The sequence below is a fragment of the Salvia miltiorrhiza genome, chromosome 4 (genome assembly GCF_028751815.1).
Source record: "Salvia miltiorrhiza cultivar Shanhuang (shh) chromosome 4, IMPLAD_Smil_shh, whole genome shotgun sequence".
Classification (NCBI taxonomy): Eukaryota; Viridiplantae; Streptophyta; class Magnoliopsida; order Lamiales; family Lamiaceae; genus Salvia; species Salvia miltiorrhiza.
Genome location: NC_080390.1, coordinates 35,279,083 through 35,294,486, shown reverse-complemented (window position 1 = coordinate 35,294,486; position 15,404 = coordinate 35,279,083). Strand labels below are relative to the sequence as shown.

At 33.6% G+C, this 15,404-nt stretch overlaps 1 protein-coding gene and 1 long non-coding RNA gene across 6 annotated transcripts; one reads left to right on the top strand and one right to left on the bottom strand.

Moving 5' to 3' along the window:
- Positions 1-5,734: 5,734 nt before the first annotated feature.
- LOC131021337 (uncharacterized) lies at positions 5,735-6,452 on the top strand. Its single transcript, XR_009100920.1, has 2 exons — positions 5,735-6,110; positions 6,197-6,452. It is a non-coding gene; the product is annotated as an uncharacterized LOC131021337 (long non-coding RNA).
- Positions 6,453-7,963: 1,511 nt separating this feature from the next.
- Positions 7,964-14,490, bottom strand: LOC131021335 (uncharacterized). Of its 5 annotated transcripts, none has more exons than XM_057950493.1 (7): positions 14,290-14,490; positions 11,586-11,642; positions 10,848-10,967; positions 10,688-10,766; positions 10,413-10,499; positions 9,124-9,186; positions 7,964-8,306 (listed from the first exon to the last, which is right to left on the bottom strand). In XM_057950493.1, exons 2-7 carry the CDS (start codon positions 11,639-11,641, stop codon positions 8,235-8,237), a joined length of 477 nt encoding a protein of 158 aa, XP_057806476.1. In that variant the 5' UTR covers position 11,642; positions 14,290-14,490; the 3' UTR covers positions 7,964-8,234. The 5 variants fall into 5 exon arrangements, with proteins under 5 accessions (XP_057806476.1, XP_057806473.1, XP_057806475.1 ...); XM_057950490.1 differs by lacking the exon at positions 14,290-14,490 and adding an exon at positions 12,861-13,004; XM_057950492.1 differs by lacking the exon at positions 14,290-14,490 and adding an exon at positions 12,861-12,973 and having other exon boundaries at positions 11,586-11,652.
- Positions 14,491-15,404: the final 914 nt, after the last annotated feature.

Genomic DNA, 15,404 nt, shown 5'->3' with positions numbered 1-15,404 from the left:
GTAGAACTAGCCAGTATCTGTCTTTTGTTCCTTAACTTAAGACCTATTATGTTGTGATTCTAAACAATATCTTTTGTTGAGCCTAAACTATTGACTCTCAAGTATTTCGATCAGTGAATGTTGGTTATCTGAAGCATGACACTAAACTTGTGATCCTGAAGTTATTATGTTTGTTGATTGATTTGTATCACTTGAATACCTGTCTTTCTTCATCCAAAGGGGCTAAGCCCGATTGCTATCCCTTTTATTCGGATTTCACAAGGATTTTCCCTTGTTTATTTAGATGATTAGTCGTACCCCAGTTATAGTTATTGTTTCAAAGAATTGGGGTGTGACAATGATGATGGCTGAGGAATATGATTTCCGACAACTATTGAGCGGTGGAGGACGGCTGATTCTGCTGGGGATTTGGGGGGGGGGGGAATGGAAAATGGAATGATTTCTTTTAATTGTTTCTTAATTAAAAAATAAAGGGCAAAGGTGCAGATTGGTCCCTGAACTCGACCCCCCTAGAGCGTTGAGCCCCCATACTCGGTCAAGGCGCGTTGACCTCCCTGAACTCCGGAGAAAAAGGTGCAACTAAACCCACGAGTTTAATGGCGATTTAACGCCGTTAAAAGTTCTTTTTTGTAAAAAAAAAAAAATTTGGTCATCTTCTCCGGCTGGATTCCTTCAATTTTCCGGCGAGAACCACCGGCTCGGACGGCCAAGGATGGAGCGTCGTCGTTGCCGCTCGCCTCCCCCTCATCCCTCTCTCGCGTTTCCGGCAATAGATCTGTCTTCCCTCTCTCTCTCGCATCTCTGACAGTAGACGACCAAGGATGGAGTGCCGCCGCCGCCGCCGCTCGCCTCCCCCTCATCCCTTTCTCGCGTTTCCAGCAACAGATCTGTCCTCCCTTTCTCTCTCGCATCTCCGACAGCGCCAGACGGCCAAGGATGGAGCGCTGCCGCCACCGCTCGCCTCCCTCTCATCCCTCTCTCATGTTTTTGGCAAAAAATTTGTTTTCTCTCTCTTTCTCTCGCATCTCCGACAGGGGACGACCAAGAATGGAGCGCCGCCGCCGCCACTCGCCTCCCCCTCATCCCTCTCTCGTGTTTCCGGCAGCGGACAGCCAAGGAGGAGTCGGCGTTGCAGATCTGCTCCGGTTATGCCTCGCATTTGGTTGGGGTGGGGCCCTCGTCGGAGAATAAGTGGCACCAACAAGATTTCCCCTTTCGACAGATGAATGTTGCTGGAAAATTGAAGGAATCCAGCCGGAGAAGATGACGAAAAAATTTAAAAAAATACATTTAACGGCGTTAAACCGCTGTTAAACTCGTGGGTTTAGTTGCACCTTTTACTCGGGAGTTCAGGGAGGTCAACGCGCCTTGACCGAGTATAGGGGGCTCAACGCTCTAGGGGGGCCGAGTTTAGGGACCAATCTGCACCTTTGCCCAAAAATAAATAAAATTTAAAATTAAATAATTTAAAATTTGAATTTAAAATAATTTAAAATTACTAATTATATAGATAACTACTTAATCACAAATTTACAAACAAATTTAAATAACTAAACAATAACTCCTTAAATCTCGTGCAAAAAAGAAACGCCTCAAGCTCGGCGGACGGAGGGAGTATAGTTTAACATATGAAATTTTAAATTAGCTTTTAGGTAAAATATATATTTATAGACTCTATTTTATATGGCTTAATTCTTATTTCAAAGTCAATTTAAAAAAAAAAAAAAACTAGGGGCATGACTATATTAATCATAGCCTCAACTGATGAATATTTTTCAGAAACTTCGTAACTTAAAATTTTAGTAATAATTTGCAAACAAAAATTGTAAATAAAATAAATAATTTTGGACTCTGATAAAAATTGCACAATTTGTTTCAACAATAAAACTAACATCCTTGTAAGTTACTGCACACATTAGTCATTACTGATTCATTATATTTTTAAATTATAATTTAACTTTTCCAATTAAGTTTATATACACATTTTTCTACATAGTACAATAATAAATATATTTCTCAATTGCCGTCGCAAATATTGGTAAGTTGAAGTAATGCTTGCTTTTCTTGTTCAGGTTTCAATATATAGCTTTCGGACCGACTTAATGATTTTATCATTTTGTTTATGAAAGCGAGTGTATGAAAGAGATGCATGAATGACAATCTATAACCTTTTCTTTAGAAGTGTTCTTGATTGAGTTTAAAATTTTTGGAGGTCACCTATTTTTAGGACGATTTGCAAAAAAATATGACATTTTTTTTTCAAACTTTTAAAAATAGATTAATTATTTTAAATTACAACGTTCATGAGTCACATTTGAATCTAATCAAACTATTTTGGATCATTTGAGCCTAAGATATCGAATTGAGGCAAAACGTGGCCTAAAAATACTGAAAGTTAAAATAATTGACCTAATTTTATAAACTCAAAAAAATTAATCTATTTTTACAAATCACCATAAAATAGTAGCAACAGCAAATTTTAAACTCGTTCTTGATTTGGTCAATCGGCTAAACCAAACTTACTAGTATTTCTTAATTCGCAAAAGACTTGAATTCAGATAATTAAAATTGAAGTAATTATTTTCATTACTATGCAAAACTGAACAACTATGATTAATTCTTTTAAGTCAAAAAGATGAAGTAAACATTCCTTAATAACATAGAGAATGAAACTGAACAAGTACTTATATTTTAAATAAATCAATTAAACCCCTCTAAAAAAATCAACTGAACTAAATCCGCCATGAAAGTTCATTTGACTTAAAATGGAAAAGGCTTCCCTTGAATTCTAGTAAGTAAAAGAATGATTATAATAGAAATTATGGATTATACTCACACCTTCTTCCAAAAATAGTTTTAGACGAGGATGATTCCAGTTTTAATAAAAATAATTGAATGTATTGTAAATGAAGACAAGATCTCACATAAAATATATTATTAATAAAGATAATTAATTATGTTATGAGTGAAAAAAAGGATCTATCATGTAGTAGAATAGATAAATAAGTTCACACATACACACACACACACATCTATATATATATATAGGGGTGGGCTACCGTGAGAGCACACATCTTAAAATAAGAAATAAAAACATTTTTTAATGTATGAATTTTATGTAGAACACGTATGAATTCGCTGTATAAAGGTATGAATTGTGAAAAATAAATTTTTGCTACCTTTGGGATTCGAACTCAGGACCATAAATCCATCCAACAGGATTACGAATCAACCGTATATCTTGATGATCTAAGGGCTGAAAATGATTCTTATTTTAGATCTTAATAAATGCTCTTATTTTAGCCATTCCCTATATATATATATATATATATATATATATATATATATATATATATATAGGGTTAGGTTCAATGAAGAAGGCCTAAATGTAAGAGAGAAGAGAGAAGTAATCTCATCCGTTGATCTTATATAATCTAACGGACATGATTTATTCATGCCATGTTCAACGGATTTTTTCGTTGAACATTCATCAAATATATTGAGCATATACAATATTTTTGGGGGTTCTGGGGTTCGACCCCCCATATGTTCAACGAAAAAATCCGTTGAACATGGCGTGAATAAATCATGTTCGTTAGATTAGATAAGATCAACGGATGAGATTACTTCTCTCTTCTCTCTTACATTTAGGCCTTCTTCATTGAACCTTTGCCTATATATATATATATATATATATATATATATATATATGTTGATTCATCACTTTATTGGATAAATTTATGGTCTCGAGTTCGAATCTTATAGGTAACAAAAAAAATTATTTTTCGCAAGTCATACAGTTACACAGTGAATTCATACGTGTTCTACATAGAATTCACACATTTCAGCTTTATATGTTAAGAAGTGTTTACACCCAAGCCCTCCCTATATATATATATATATATATATATATATATATATATATATATATACTTTTAAGTGTATAAAATAGGAACAAATCTTGTCCATTAGATCTTGGTTGATCTTGTGGCTTGAAATTTGCCTAATCAGAATATTATTCATAACAAAAGAACTTCAAATTTGTGAATAGGATATAATTCGTAACAAAAGTATTTTTGATTCGTAATAAGAAAAACGTATGAATTGCAAGGGAAACAGTTACAAATTTCGGATCTCCATATAATTTGATATGGGCCATTAATTCAACCATAATCTAATGGACATGATTTGTTCCTATTTTATATACTTAAAAGTGTTTTTATGGTAGCCCACCCCAATATATATATATATATAGGGGGAGATTAAAATAAAAACACATCTTAAAATATAAAATAAGAACAATTTTCAACCCTTAGATCATCAAGATTTACGGTTGATTCATCACCTTGTTGGATGAATTCATGGTCCTGAGTTCGAATCCCAAAGGTAGAAACATTTATTTTTTGCAATTCATACCTTTATACATTGAATTCATACGTGTTCTACATAAAATTCATATAATTTTGTTGGTTCATATTTCTTATTTTAAGAGGTGTTCTCACGGTAGTCCTTCCATATATATATATATATATAGGGGTGGGCTACCGTGAGAGCACATCTTAAAATAAGAAATAAGAACAATTTTTAATATATGAATTTTATGTAGAACACGTATGAATTCGCTATATAAAGGTATGAATTGTGAAAAATAAATTTTTGCTACCTTTGGGATTCGAACTCAGAACCATAAATCCATCCAATAGAATTACGAATCAATCGTAGATCTTGATGATCTAAGGGCTGAAAATAATTCTTATTTTATATCTTAAGAAATGCTCTTATTTTAGCCATTCCATATATATATATATATATATATATATATATATATATATATATATATATAGGGAATGACTACCGTGAAAACACTTCTTAAAATAAAAATAAAAATGTTTTTCAAAGTACGAATTTTATGTAGAACACGTATGAATTCATCCAACATGGTTACGAATTATGAAAAATAAATTTTTGCTACCTTTGGGATTCGAACTCAGGACCACGAATTCATCCAACAAGGTTACGAATCAATCGTAGATCTTGATGATCTAAGGGCTGAAAATTGTTTATATTTTATATTTTAAGAAGTGTTTTATATATATATATATATATATATATATATATATATATATATATATAGGGGGCCGCTCCAATGAGACCCCCTAATTTTAGTGAGATCTAGGGCACTATCTGGTGCATTTATTTTATCAATCCTATGGTTGATATTGTATCTGGAGGGTGATTTTTTTTTTCGCAGGGTTCGAATCCTGGAGGGAGCAGAATATTTTAAATTTTGTTATTCATCAGTATATACTGTATTGTTCATCAGTATATACTGCCATGTTCATCAGTATATACTGCCATGTTCATCAGTATATATGTCTTATTCATTACGAATTTTTTAAATTTTATTTTTCATCAGTATATACATCTTGTTCATTAGATATACGTTTTGTTCATTAGTATTATATGTCTTATTCATTGTACTCATGTTACACGAAAAATAGGGGGTCTCACTGGAGCGCGCCCCTATATATATATATATATATATATATATATATATATATATATATATATATATATATATATATATATATTGATTTAAATAAAAATATTTTCTTTATTCTAGTAACTAAAAATAAATATAATATATATATATATATATATATAATATTTATTCACACTAATTTTTGTATGATCTACAATTATTAAGTGATGGGGATGATATTTGGGCCTTTACTCAAATAGACAAAAATGACCTAAATACACAAACCCACGGATAAGAATATCGACTATTGAGAGAAAAGAAAACTCATGATGATCCCACTGAGGCTTCATTGTGGAAGGAAGAATCACGCTAAAGACGCAGAGTAAAGACACAGAGCAAAAACGCGGAGTAAGGTCGTTCAGAGCTGAATTATTCATAGAAGAGTTGTAGAGTAAAGAGATATTGCTGAGTAAAGGAATATTTGGGAAAAAGGCTGAGAGCAAAATTCACGGGAAGGAAATGTCTAGTGGTCGAGGAGGAGTTTCTTCGGCCAAAGGAGGAGGATATTCTGATCTTCGACAGAGACTCATCAAAAGTAGTAGAAATAGGAGAAGCTTATTCTTAAAAGGTAGAAGATCTGAGAATAGACACAAAAAGTACTTTTATAGCTGCAAAAGAGTGCACCTAAGGGGTGATAGTTGTAACTGATTGCAGGTGGTCCCTTCAACTTTTTGCAGGAGCCGCTACTTCAAACTATCAACTTGTCGGCTGACATGGAAGATGCTCAAAAGATGAGAAGACACTTTTATCCTTGAGCAGAATGAAGGAAGAAGCCGAAGATGACGAAAATGCCCTCCCGTATCCAGAGTTGAAATTATCAAAATACCCTTCACTTGTAATAGCCTATAAATAGTAGGAAAACCTGCATTGTAAAACAAGTTCATTCAAATATAGTTCCATTTTCATGTTTCGTGGTTTTTCCCTTTCAAACTTCTGAGTATTTAAAAATATCACTATTACAACACCACTCTTTCTTCATAGAGAGAATCACTAAGAAAAGGAAAAGAAAAAGCTCGAGCTCGTCCAGTTGTCGTTGAAGCAAGACCGACGACTGTCACTCACGTCAGATTGTAGTAATTGATGTAAAATATTCTGTGTTGATCAGAACCGCCTTCATCATTAAGAAAGAAGCATTGCCATTAAATAAAGACAAAATTATATTTTAAGATCATAAATTTTATGATATTTACTTAAAGCAGTGTAGTGTATTATACTCCCCCGTCCTGAAAAAATAGTCCTATGACGGAGTGACACAGATATTAATAAAAATGGTTGAGTATATTGTGAGTGAAAAATGATCTCACCTTAGGAATAGTGTTAATAATGATAATTAATTATGTTGTGAGTAAAATATGTTGTAAATATATTCTGGGGTAATGTCCATAAATGACATTTGACTATTTTTTGTGGACATTCCAAAAAAGATAGGACTATTTTTTCCACAATGAAAGGAGTATATATAAATATAAATATAAATATAAATGGAAGGTTCAAATAAGAACAGATAATTATTCTTAGCCATTTGATCGTTAAAATCTACGTTAGATTGACTATCTTAATTGAATGAATGCAGTACTTATATTCGAATCTTGAAGAGAGTGATTTTTTTTAATAAATTAAATAAAACTGTGAATGCATTAATTTTGTAAAAAAATACATTATTCTCATTTTCTTACAAAAAAAATATAATTCTCAACAATTTACCTTCCCAGTTCACACAACAAAATAACATGAATCAACGTATAATATAAGTAATCAATTCCTAGTCCCATCGATTATATTCTGAAGAAACATCTGGTTTGAATAATAATATATGATTGATAAATAATTCAATTTAATCAAGTTTGATTTGTGTGATTGAGCATGTAATAAATAACTCAACTTGCACTCCAATTATGCAATTGAGTAAGATAATTTATCACTCCAAAGTTTAGATGAATTATTTAATCTCTCTAATACCATCAAGCTTATTAATTTCATCCATTAAACTAAACAGGCCCTATGAAAACCGGTAGTTCTTGGATTAGAATTGATCTTCTAAGTCGGGTTGATCCATGTATTAGGATATTTTACAAAAAAAAAAAAAAAAAAAAAAAAAGAGTCCTTAATTGTTTCAGTTATGCTAAATTTAGGTTAATTTATAAAAAGAAATATGTGGAACCATCTAGACCAATATTTTTGGTATTTAAAGCCATATCTCCCAACTACAAAAAATAAAAAAAATCAGAGCTTATCCGATTCACGCTGACTCAACCCCTACTTGTTCATAGAGTTTGGTCAGCTAAACGGGAGAAACCAATGCACCCTAAGGTGAGGTCACTCTTCACACACCAACTTGGACAACCAAACTAAACAAAACCCAAATTAATGCAATGCTCACTTACTACATTCTGACAGGAAAAAAATGGGGGCATCTTATGATGAGTCAAAAATACCTCCCTACTCAATCATTATTTTCCATACGTTCAATATAGCCAATCTGTATACATCCAGTAATATCTTAAACATGCATCATATATTACTAATTTTGTTGGATAAATTTTCCACTAGATACTTACTCCCAAGAGAGATCCACAAATAGACATGAACTACAGACTCAAGAACAGTGGAAGTAGTTATTTTTTGCCATGTTAAACCAACAATCAGAGATATTCTGCATTCTCAGAGTGATAGAGATTGACATCCATACATTTCAGTCGGAAAACTTTATCTTGTTGCGCTTGAAATACTCTCTGAATCCATAGGCACTGACATCGTAGTTGAACTGGATAAACAAAACCACAGAGATGGCTTCAGACAGTTATCATAAATGTTAACCTCTTTTCCTTCAGGGGTAAATACCCAATTAAATACTAAACTATTAGTGTTTTCACAAAAATGTCATAACAAAAATGTAAACGTGTCAATTTCAGGCCAGCGTGTATTTTCAGTTAATCATATACCAAGAAATGACATGGCATTGATGGTTAGAACACACACTGGCATTGACCCGCGGAACATTTTTATTGCTTTCCAAATAGTTTAGGCCTTTAATTGATATTATTGATAGTTCGTGACAATTTTGTGAAAATGCTAATAGTTTAGGGTTTCAATGGATATCTGCCCTTTTTCAGGGCAGAGAGAAGATATGCCTCATATCTTTCCACGTTCTTAGAAGATCTTGCAAAGCATTTAAAAGCATGTATTGTAGAAAAATTAGTCCAAGGCTTCAGCTTCACAAGAAATGATCGTAAGTACTAAGAACACTTATTAAAATCCTATTATTAGAAAAGAATAGAGATTTCCAGACCCTTACATCAAAGGAGGTTAAGATTTCATATGTTTGTGAAGGAGTCGAGTATTAATTCGACGTTCACTTACAAATACCACTAATATTAACATTTCCTATCTTGAAATATCTTGGATGCAATACTAATGCAAAAATAACAAACATTGTTCTAATAGATTTTGAAAAGAAAAGGATACAGGGGCATTGTGAATCCAAAGTGTTCGAATTTCACAAATTCGATTACTGTTATATTGAGGCAAGAAATAAACCTTAGGTATGATAAGTAAGCATGTAAACAGCTAGAAAGACTTACAGGTAAAACTCTAACAGAGTATTTTGTGATATTTGGATCAACAGCCTTCACTTGATTAGCTGCCTGCATGACATTACCAGTGGATCATTACATTCAAAGACTGGTAAGTACACAAGAACAACATTACACAAAAATCGAAGCTTCCTGACAAAATTACAGATGAGAAAACCCGTTCCTCGACTTTGACAAAGCATTTTAAGTTGCAAACAAATGGTAAAAGGTAGAACTTTCAACATTTGATTAATCAAATAATGAACAACATAGCAATTAAGAAGGCATAATTTACAGAGATCCAGAAAGAGTGATTGGGGGGAGGGGGAAGAAAAAGGAAAATCGTCTCCGTATGTGGCACTAAGTCAATTATAAGAACACGTTTTACCAAAGAAACCTAGTTAGACACAGGGAACTGCACGGTTCCAGGTGAAATGTTAAACTTGTTTGTCCTTACCTAATTCTGCCCACTTCCAGAAAACCATGCCTAACATTGTCTAAACTTAGTTAATATAGGAGTAGACAAAAAAATTGACTAAGAGGGGGGAAAAAAAAAAGTAGGCGAACACATAAATAAAGTTTCTTGCTTAGTTTATATGAAAATAGGAACCGTGGATGTTTCCTCTAGCATGTGATTAATGATAATTTCCTTTCATAAGTGACCCTATGTGTTTTTAATAATTATGTGCAAATTCCTAAATTCTAACATGATTTTCTATGACAGCAAACAACTTCCATCTCATCACAGGACCCAACTAAACGTTTTTCCTTCTTTATCTCACTTCACTATATAGAACTTACAAGACACATAAAAACAAGAGCAGGGTTGCTTTGACAGGAGGTCAGTGAAAAAACAGTTCCGTTTATTGGGAGATGACATTAATTGGTGGGGAAGATACCATAAAACCCAACAGAAAGATGGCCATGGAAAACAGTTCACATACAGGATATGAAAGAATATTTGGAAGTTCAAACGGGATTCAAATCTTGTAGATATCTAGTTTTCTAGGCTGACTTCTAGTTATAATGCCACCCACTCAGCATTGTTCTTCCATCATTGGAAGCTTATTACTGATTATGATCCAGGAGTTCATTACTAAAAAATCAGATCCAGCATGAAAATCAGATAATACTAAGACAGTGATGCACAGATAAAAAATGTCAATTGCTCATTAAGCAACACATAGATTACATCAGAAAAGGTTCCAGCAGCTTCCTAGTAAAAACTATAGCAATAGTCTCTTGCTAAAGAGCATTCACAAATTAATACAATATGAAAGACGAAGAACTGCACCCACCTGTTCTGGACTATGGAATATTTCTATAAAGGGATATTCCGTCTTCTGGCGAGTTATGCAGAATCCAGGATATTTTGGGCACTCAACCTAAGAAGCCATCCCCAAAATATAGATAACTAAGTTAAGGCATTATATTAGTATCAAAGAAGTACTCTGTCAGCTTACTTTTGTTATGGAATATTACATGAATAACCAGAAGTTCACTGACAGACAACCTTGTACAACGACAGCTATCTTCTATAAAGAATTAAAGATGAAGATCATTTGTTACTTACACGCATAAATTTGACATGAGGATGGAACTCTGCGGCAGCTTCTTCCAGTACTCTATCAAGACGTTTGGTGAGGTTACATCTGCAGCAGTCAAAAACTTTAATCATGAATTAGTGCATCATTTCTATAAAACAATACAAAGAAAGAAGGTTTACAAATTACTTTATGGTAAATGCAACAACCACAGGGTGACCTTGGTGAAGAAGCTGTACAAATTCACGCTCTGAAGTAAAATGAAGAACTCTTGATGGTCCTAGATCCTTTGGATAGCCAGTATAGTACCTTTCAGGTTATACAGCAACGCATAAGAACATTACCTTGGATGACAAACCAACTAAGCAGTAAGCAGAAAATATATATACTTATCTATAAGAAAATTTTCAGATCTATGCATCAGTCGCATCTCGTGTACTATATAAGAACTTGCACATACACTCCAACCAAAAGAACATATCACAAATATGCATGCATGCACACACAGAGCAAGAGTTCTATGTAACAAGTCACTTCTGATAAAGGCGAGGATGATAAAGTGTTATGTAGCCAATAAGAGAAACAGCGGTGTTCACATCAGCATATAAGCCACATATCATAATTAGTTTGTAACTAGTGATCTCAGAAGCAAAAATTATGGAACTTTCCAAGAACCCGACACGTATGTCAATAGCCAATAAAGTGCACCCAATTACACAAAATATTATGGTGCCAAAAAATCACCCCAAAAGCAACATGATCCACTATTTTGATAGCCTAATTAAAATTAAATAAAATATTAAACAGATGCCCCCTGATCATATCAGAATTATTTACATTGCCTTAAACAATGTGAATGACTGTTCTGGATAGAAACAATTTTACATGGCAAGAGCAGATGCATATATGAGTGTGTTTATAACGTACTTGCACGTTGCGCGAAGATTAAGCAGCATCTTGTTCAGCAGAGATGATTCCTCCATTCTGCAGAGTTTTAAAAAAGAAAAAAAATTAGCAAAACACTGCGAATCAAATTGTGTAAAATACATTATTTTCAAAAAGTTTACAACATAATCTGACAATTATTTTACAAAGTGAAAAAGTGAATGTCGCAAAACCCTAAACCATGATTAGAAATTCCGTCAAAAATTTTCAAGACTATCAAGTAACAATATTTAATACCATATTCTCGTTAGCAATAATTACACAACTTACACTCATTTCCTCCTGGCTCCTGGAATAGAACTCAAGTTTTCAATCTAGAGAAGATGAAAGAAAAATATATCTAGACTAGCTGCTTGGGGGTGAGCATTTGGTTATTTTAGTCAGTTTTGACCTAAAAACTAACTAAAATTACCGAATTGACAGTACACCGACCAATCCAAACTGAATTAGGTTCAGAAACTGAACCGAATCAAGCGAATGACTATTTCAGTTAGAGGTTTCCGAAAAGAAAAGAAAAGAAAAAAAATATCTATTAGGAATTAGTGGATACTGGTCACTGTTCAATGCAAACTTCTTCTGTTGGTTGGACATGCTTCCACCACGATTCAGACAATTCTATCTTCAATGTGTCCCAAATCTCAATGTTTCATAATTACATGATTATGTATAGAGACAGACACTCTTCAATCTTCATAAGCATAAACATCAAGAGTTGAACAATTATTAGATATATAATGTTCCAAAAGTTAAAATGATCATTGAGAGAGACCATTTGTAACCATAAAATTAAGTAATTGTAAGATTAACTCCACAAGTATCAATGTGGTCAGATTGTTCATTGTTGGCACTTCCCACAAAATCCTTGAAATCAAATGAAATCGAATTAACACAAGCTTCCCAATCCACCACATCTCTCAGCCCAGAAAAAGCGAATTTTTCAAAAAATAATTCAAGCATATGATTAATATAACCCAAGTCCTAAAACAGAAGTGGAGACTGCAACAGAAAACTATCAAACCGATGGAAAATCTAATATTCGAATTTCATATTAAAACCTGATCGAATTGAACCGAACAGAAAACTGAATTAACTGAACCATTTTAACCGAAATGTGTTCAATTCGGATCAATTTGTTTTTTTTTTTTTTTTTTTAGAGATTCTTTTCACTCCCAAACTATATCCCGCAATTTTCATTTACCGACTAGGGAATGCGATGGATTATGCAACTTTGGGATACAAAAGTTGAAAGAGACATACCTAAAGAGAGGAAAGACCGCGGCAAACTGGAATTCACAAGTTGACGGCAACGGTTGTGGCGGTGACGGCCTCGATTGGGGTTTTAAGGGGTTTAGTTAGGCGATTTGAATTTGGGGCAATCAACTAGGGATGTCAATGCAGCCCGAAACCCGTGGGCCGACCTGAATAACCTGACAAAATTAGAGGATTAGGGTTGAAAAATCGCAACCCGAAAAAACCTCCAGCCCGATTAGCCTGCACCCGATTAACCCGAAACCCGATAGGGCTAGCCCGAAAACCTGATGGGCTGGCCCGGTGGGCTGACGGAATTGTGACTAATGCATCCAGTTACAACTTCTGTTATGTTTAATCTATGGTATTTGCTTAAATATATATATATATATGTGTGTGTAGCCTCATTAAAAAAAGTGAAATTAATTAGTTAGAATATATATGTGTGTGTGTGCAATCTCATTAAAAAAAGTGAAATTAATTACGGATTTTTTATAGAAATTGATTATTAGTATCTCATTTTAAAGTGATACCAATTTTTTTTTTCTGTCAATGAGACGTGCATGGCAAATCCACTAATTATTCAGTAATAATCCAAATTGATTCTAGTGCATTGATACATGTTAAATTTTACTATCTCATTTTAATATAATTTTATTTATGTAATCTTGAATATCTTATATTTTTGCATTTCATGCTTTGCTAAATAATTTATATCTTTAATATCTATGTATATTTTATACATTATACATTAGATCATTAGGAATAATAAAATACAAATGATAATTTTATTTTTACGCCTTTAACCTGATTAGCCCGATGGGCTAGCCCGAAACTCGAAAGTTTAGGGTTAGGGTTGAAGATTTACAACCCGATAAAATCTCCAACCCGATTAGCCCGCACCCGACTAACCCAGAACCCGATAGGGCTAGCCCAAAAATCCGATGGGCTGGCCCGATTGACATCCCTACAATCAACACACTGAATTAACTCGGACTAGTACGTCAACCCGAATTTCGGGTCAAAGAGTATCCGATCCCCCCCAACAATCTAAACGGTTCGATTCGGTTACTCGAACCACCCGAACCGTGTTTGGGAATCGGTTACCCAATAACCAATTCGGTTACTCGAATCGGTTATTTGGGTATCCAAACAGCTGTTTCAAATATTAAAACTCCAAAATGAAGTAACACAGCACAATTCAGTTTGCAAACTCAGCACAATTCAGTTTCGATACTTATTAGACTGTTTGGAGATTATCATATTCAACCTCAATACTTTGCAAAATCAAGTAACATAATCAGAGATTCAAATTAGTAGAAGAATTCAAACTTTTTCCATCAATATATTATTAAAAAAATAGATCAAAACCTCAAACTTTAAGCATATGGAAGGAATGTTGAATGAAAAAGAAGACTGAATGAAGAAGAAGACGGACAGTGGCAGACGAGCGGCGTGAGTTGCGGGCGGCGGATGGACGGCGAAGCGACGCGACGGCTGGTCGCTGAATGGAGTCTGGACTGTCTGGTTGCGGAGGGCAGCGACGTCGCGCAGGAGGTAGCGGAAGTCGCGGAGCAGGGCGGCGGCGGACGGCGTCGACGAGCTATGGAGAGGGGAGAAGTGTCAACGGCTTAGATTTTGGGAAGGGACGAAGGGCTTCTAATTTTCAATTTATATATATATATATATATATATAATTAAATACTATTTTGGTTACTCGGTTAACCCGAATCGGTTATCAGGTTAACCAATACCCAAAATTTTAGAAAAAATATACCCGAAACCGATTCAATAACCGAAAATTTCGGTTATTGGATACCCGAACCCGAAAATTTCGATTCGGTTATTGAATTATCCAAAATCCGATAACCAATTAGACAGCCCTATCCAACACGAATAGCTTAATCGGGTATTCTAATATTCGATTTGGGTATCCGAATTAGCCGAATATTATTTTATAATTATACTTAAATGAGATATTTTTAAGAAAATAGCCAAAAAGTGATATTTACCCAATATTTTAAAATAAACACCCCTAAAGTTATTAATTTTGAAAGGAGTATATTAAAAGATACTTGCATTATTACAACATCTCAAAAACCATTTTAAACTTGCAATATGGTTTAAATATATATATTAATCGAAAATTAAACCAATAAATATAGAGAAAGAGTTGACATTTTTACTTTGGGTTGATTACTTAGAAATTACACAACTTTCATTAAATTTTAGGAAAAATTGCATGTAAATATACAAACTTTGTTTAAAATTTATATTTGAGGTGAAGTTAAAATTTCACAATTAAATACATTAATTTTGTAAATTATTCAATTTTGACGCTGATTTCATTTTCGATGATCGGAAAAAATGACGTGAGGTTAGGATTTAATTTCATTTCGTTTTGTTATTTGTTCCGGCGAACTAAAAGGCGTGTGCCGGCGAGCTACGTAGGAAGTACATCATTTTAAAATTTGGGAAAGATGAAATCGGCGTCAAAATTGAACAACTTATAAAGTTGGTGTATTTAATTGTAAAATCCTAACTTCACGTCAA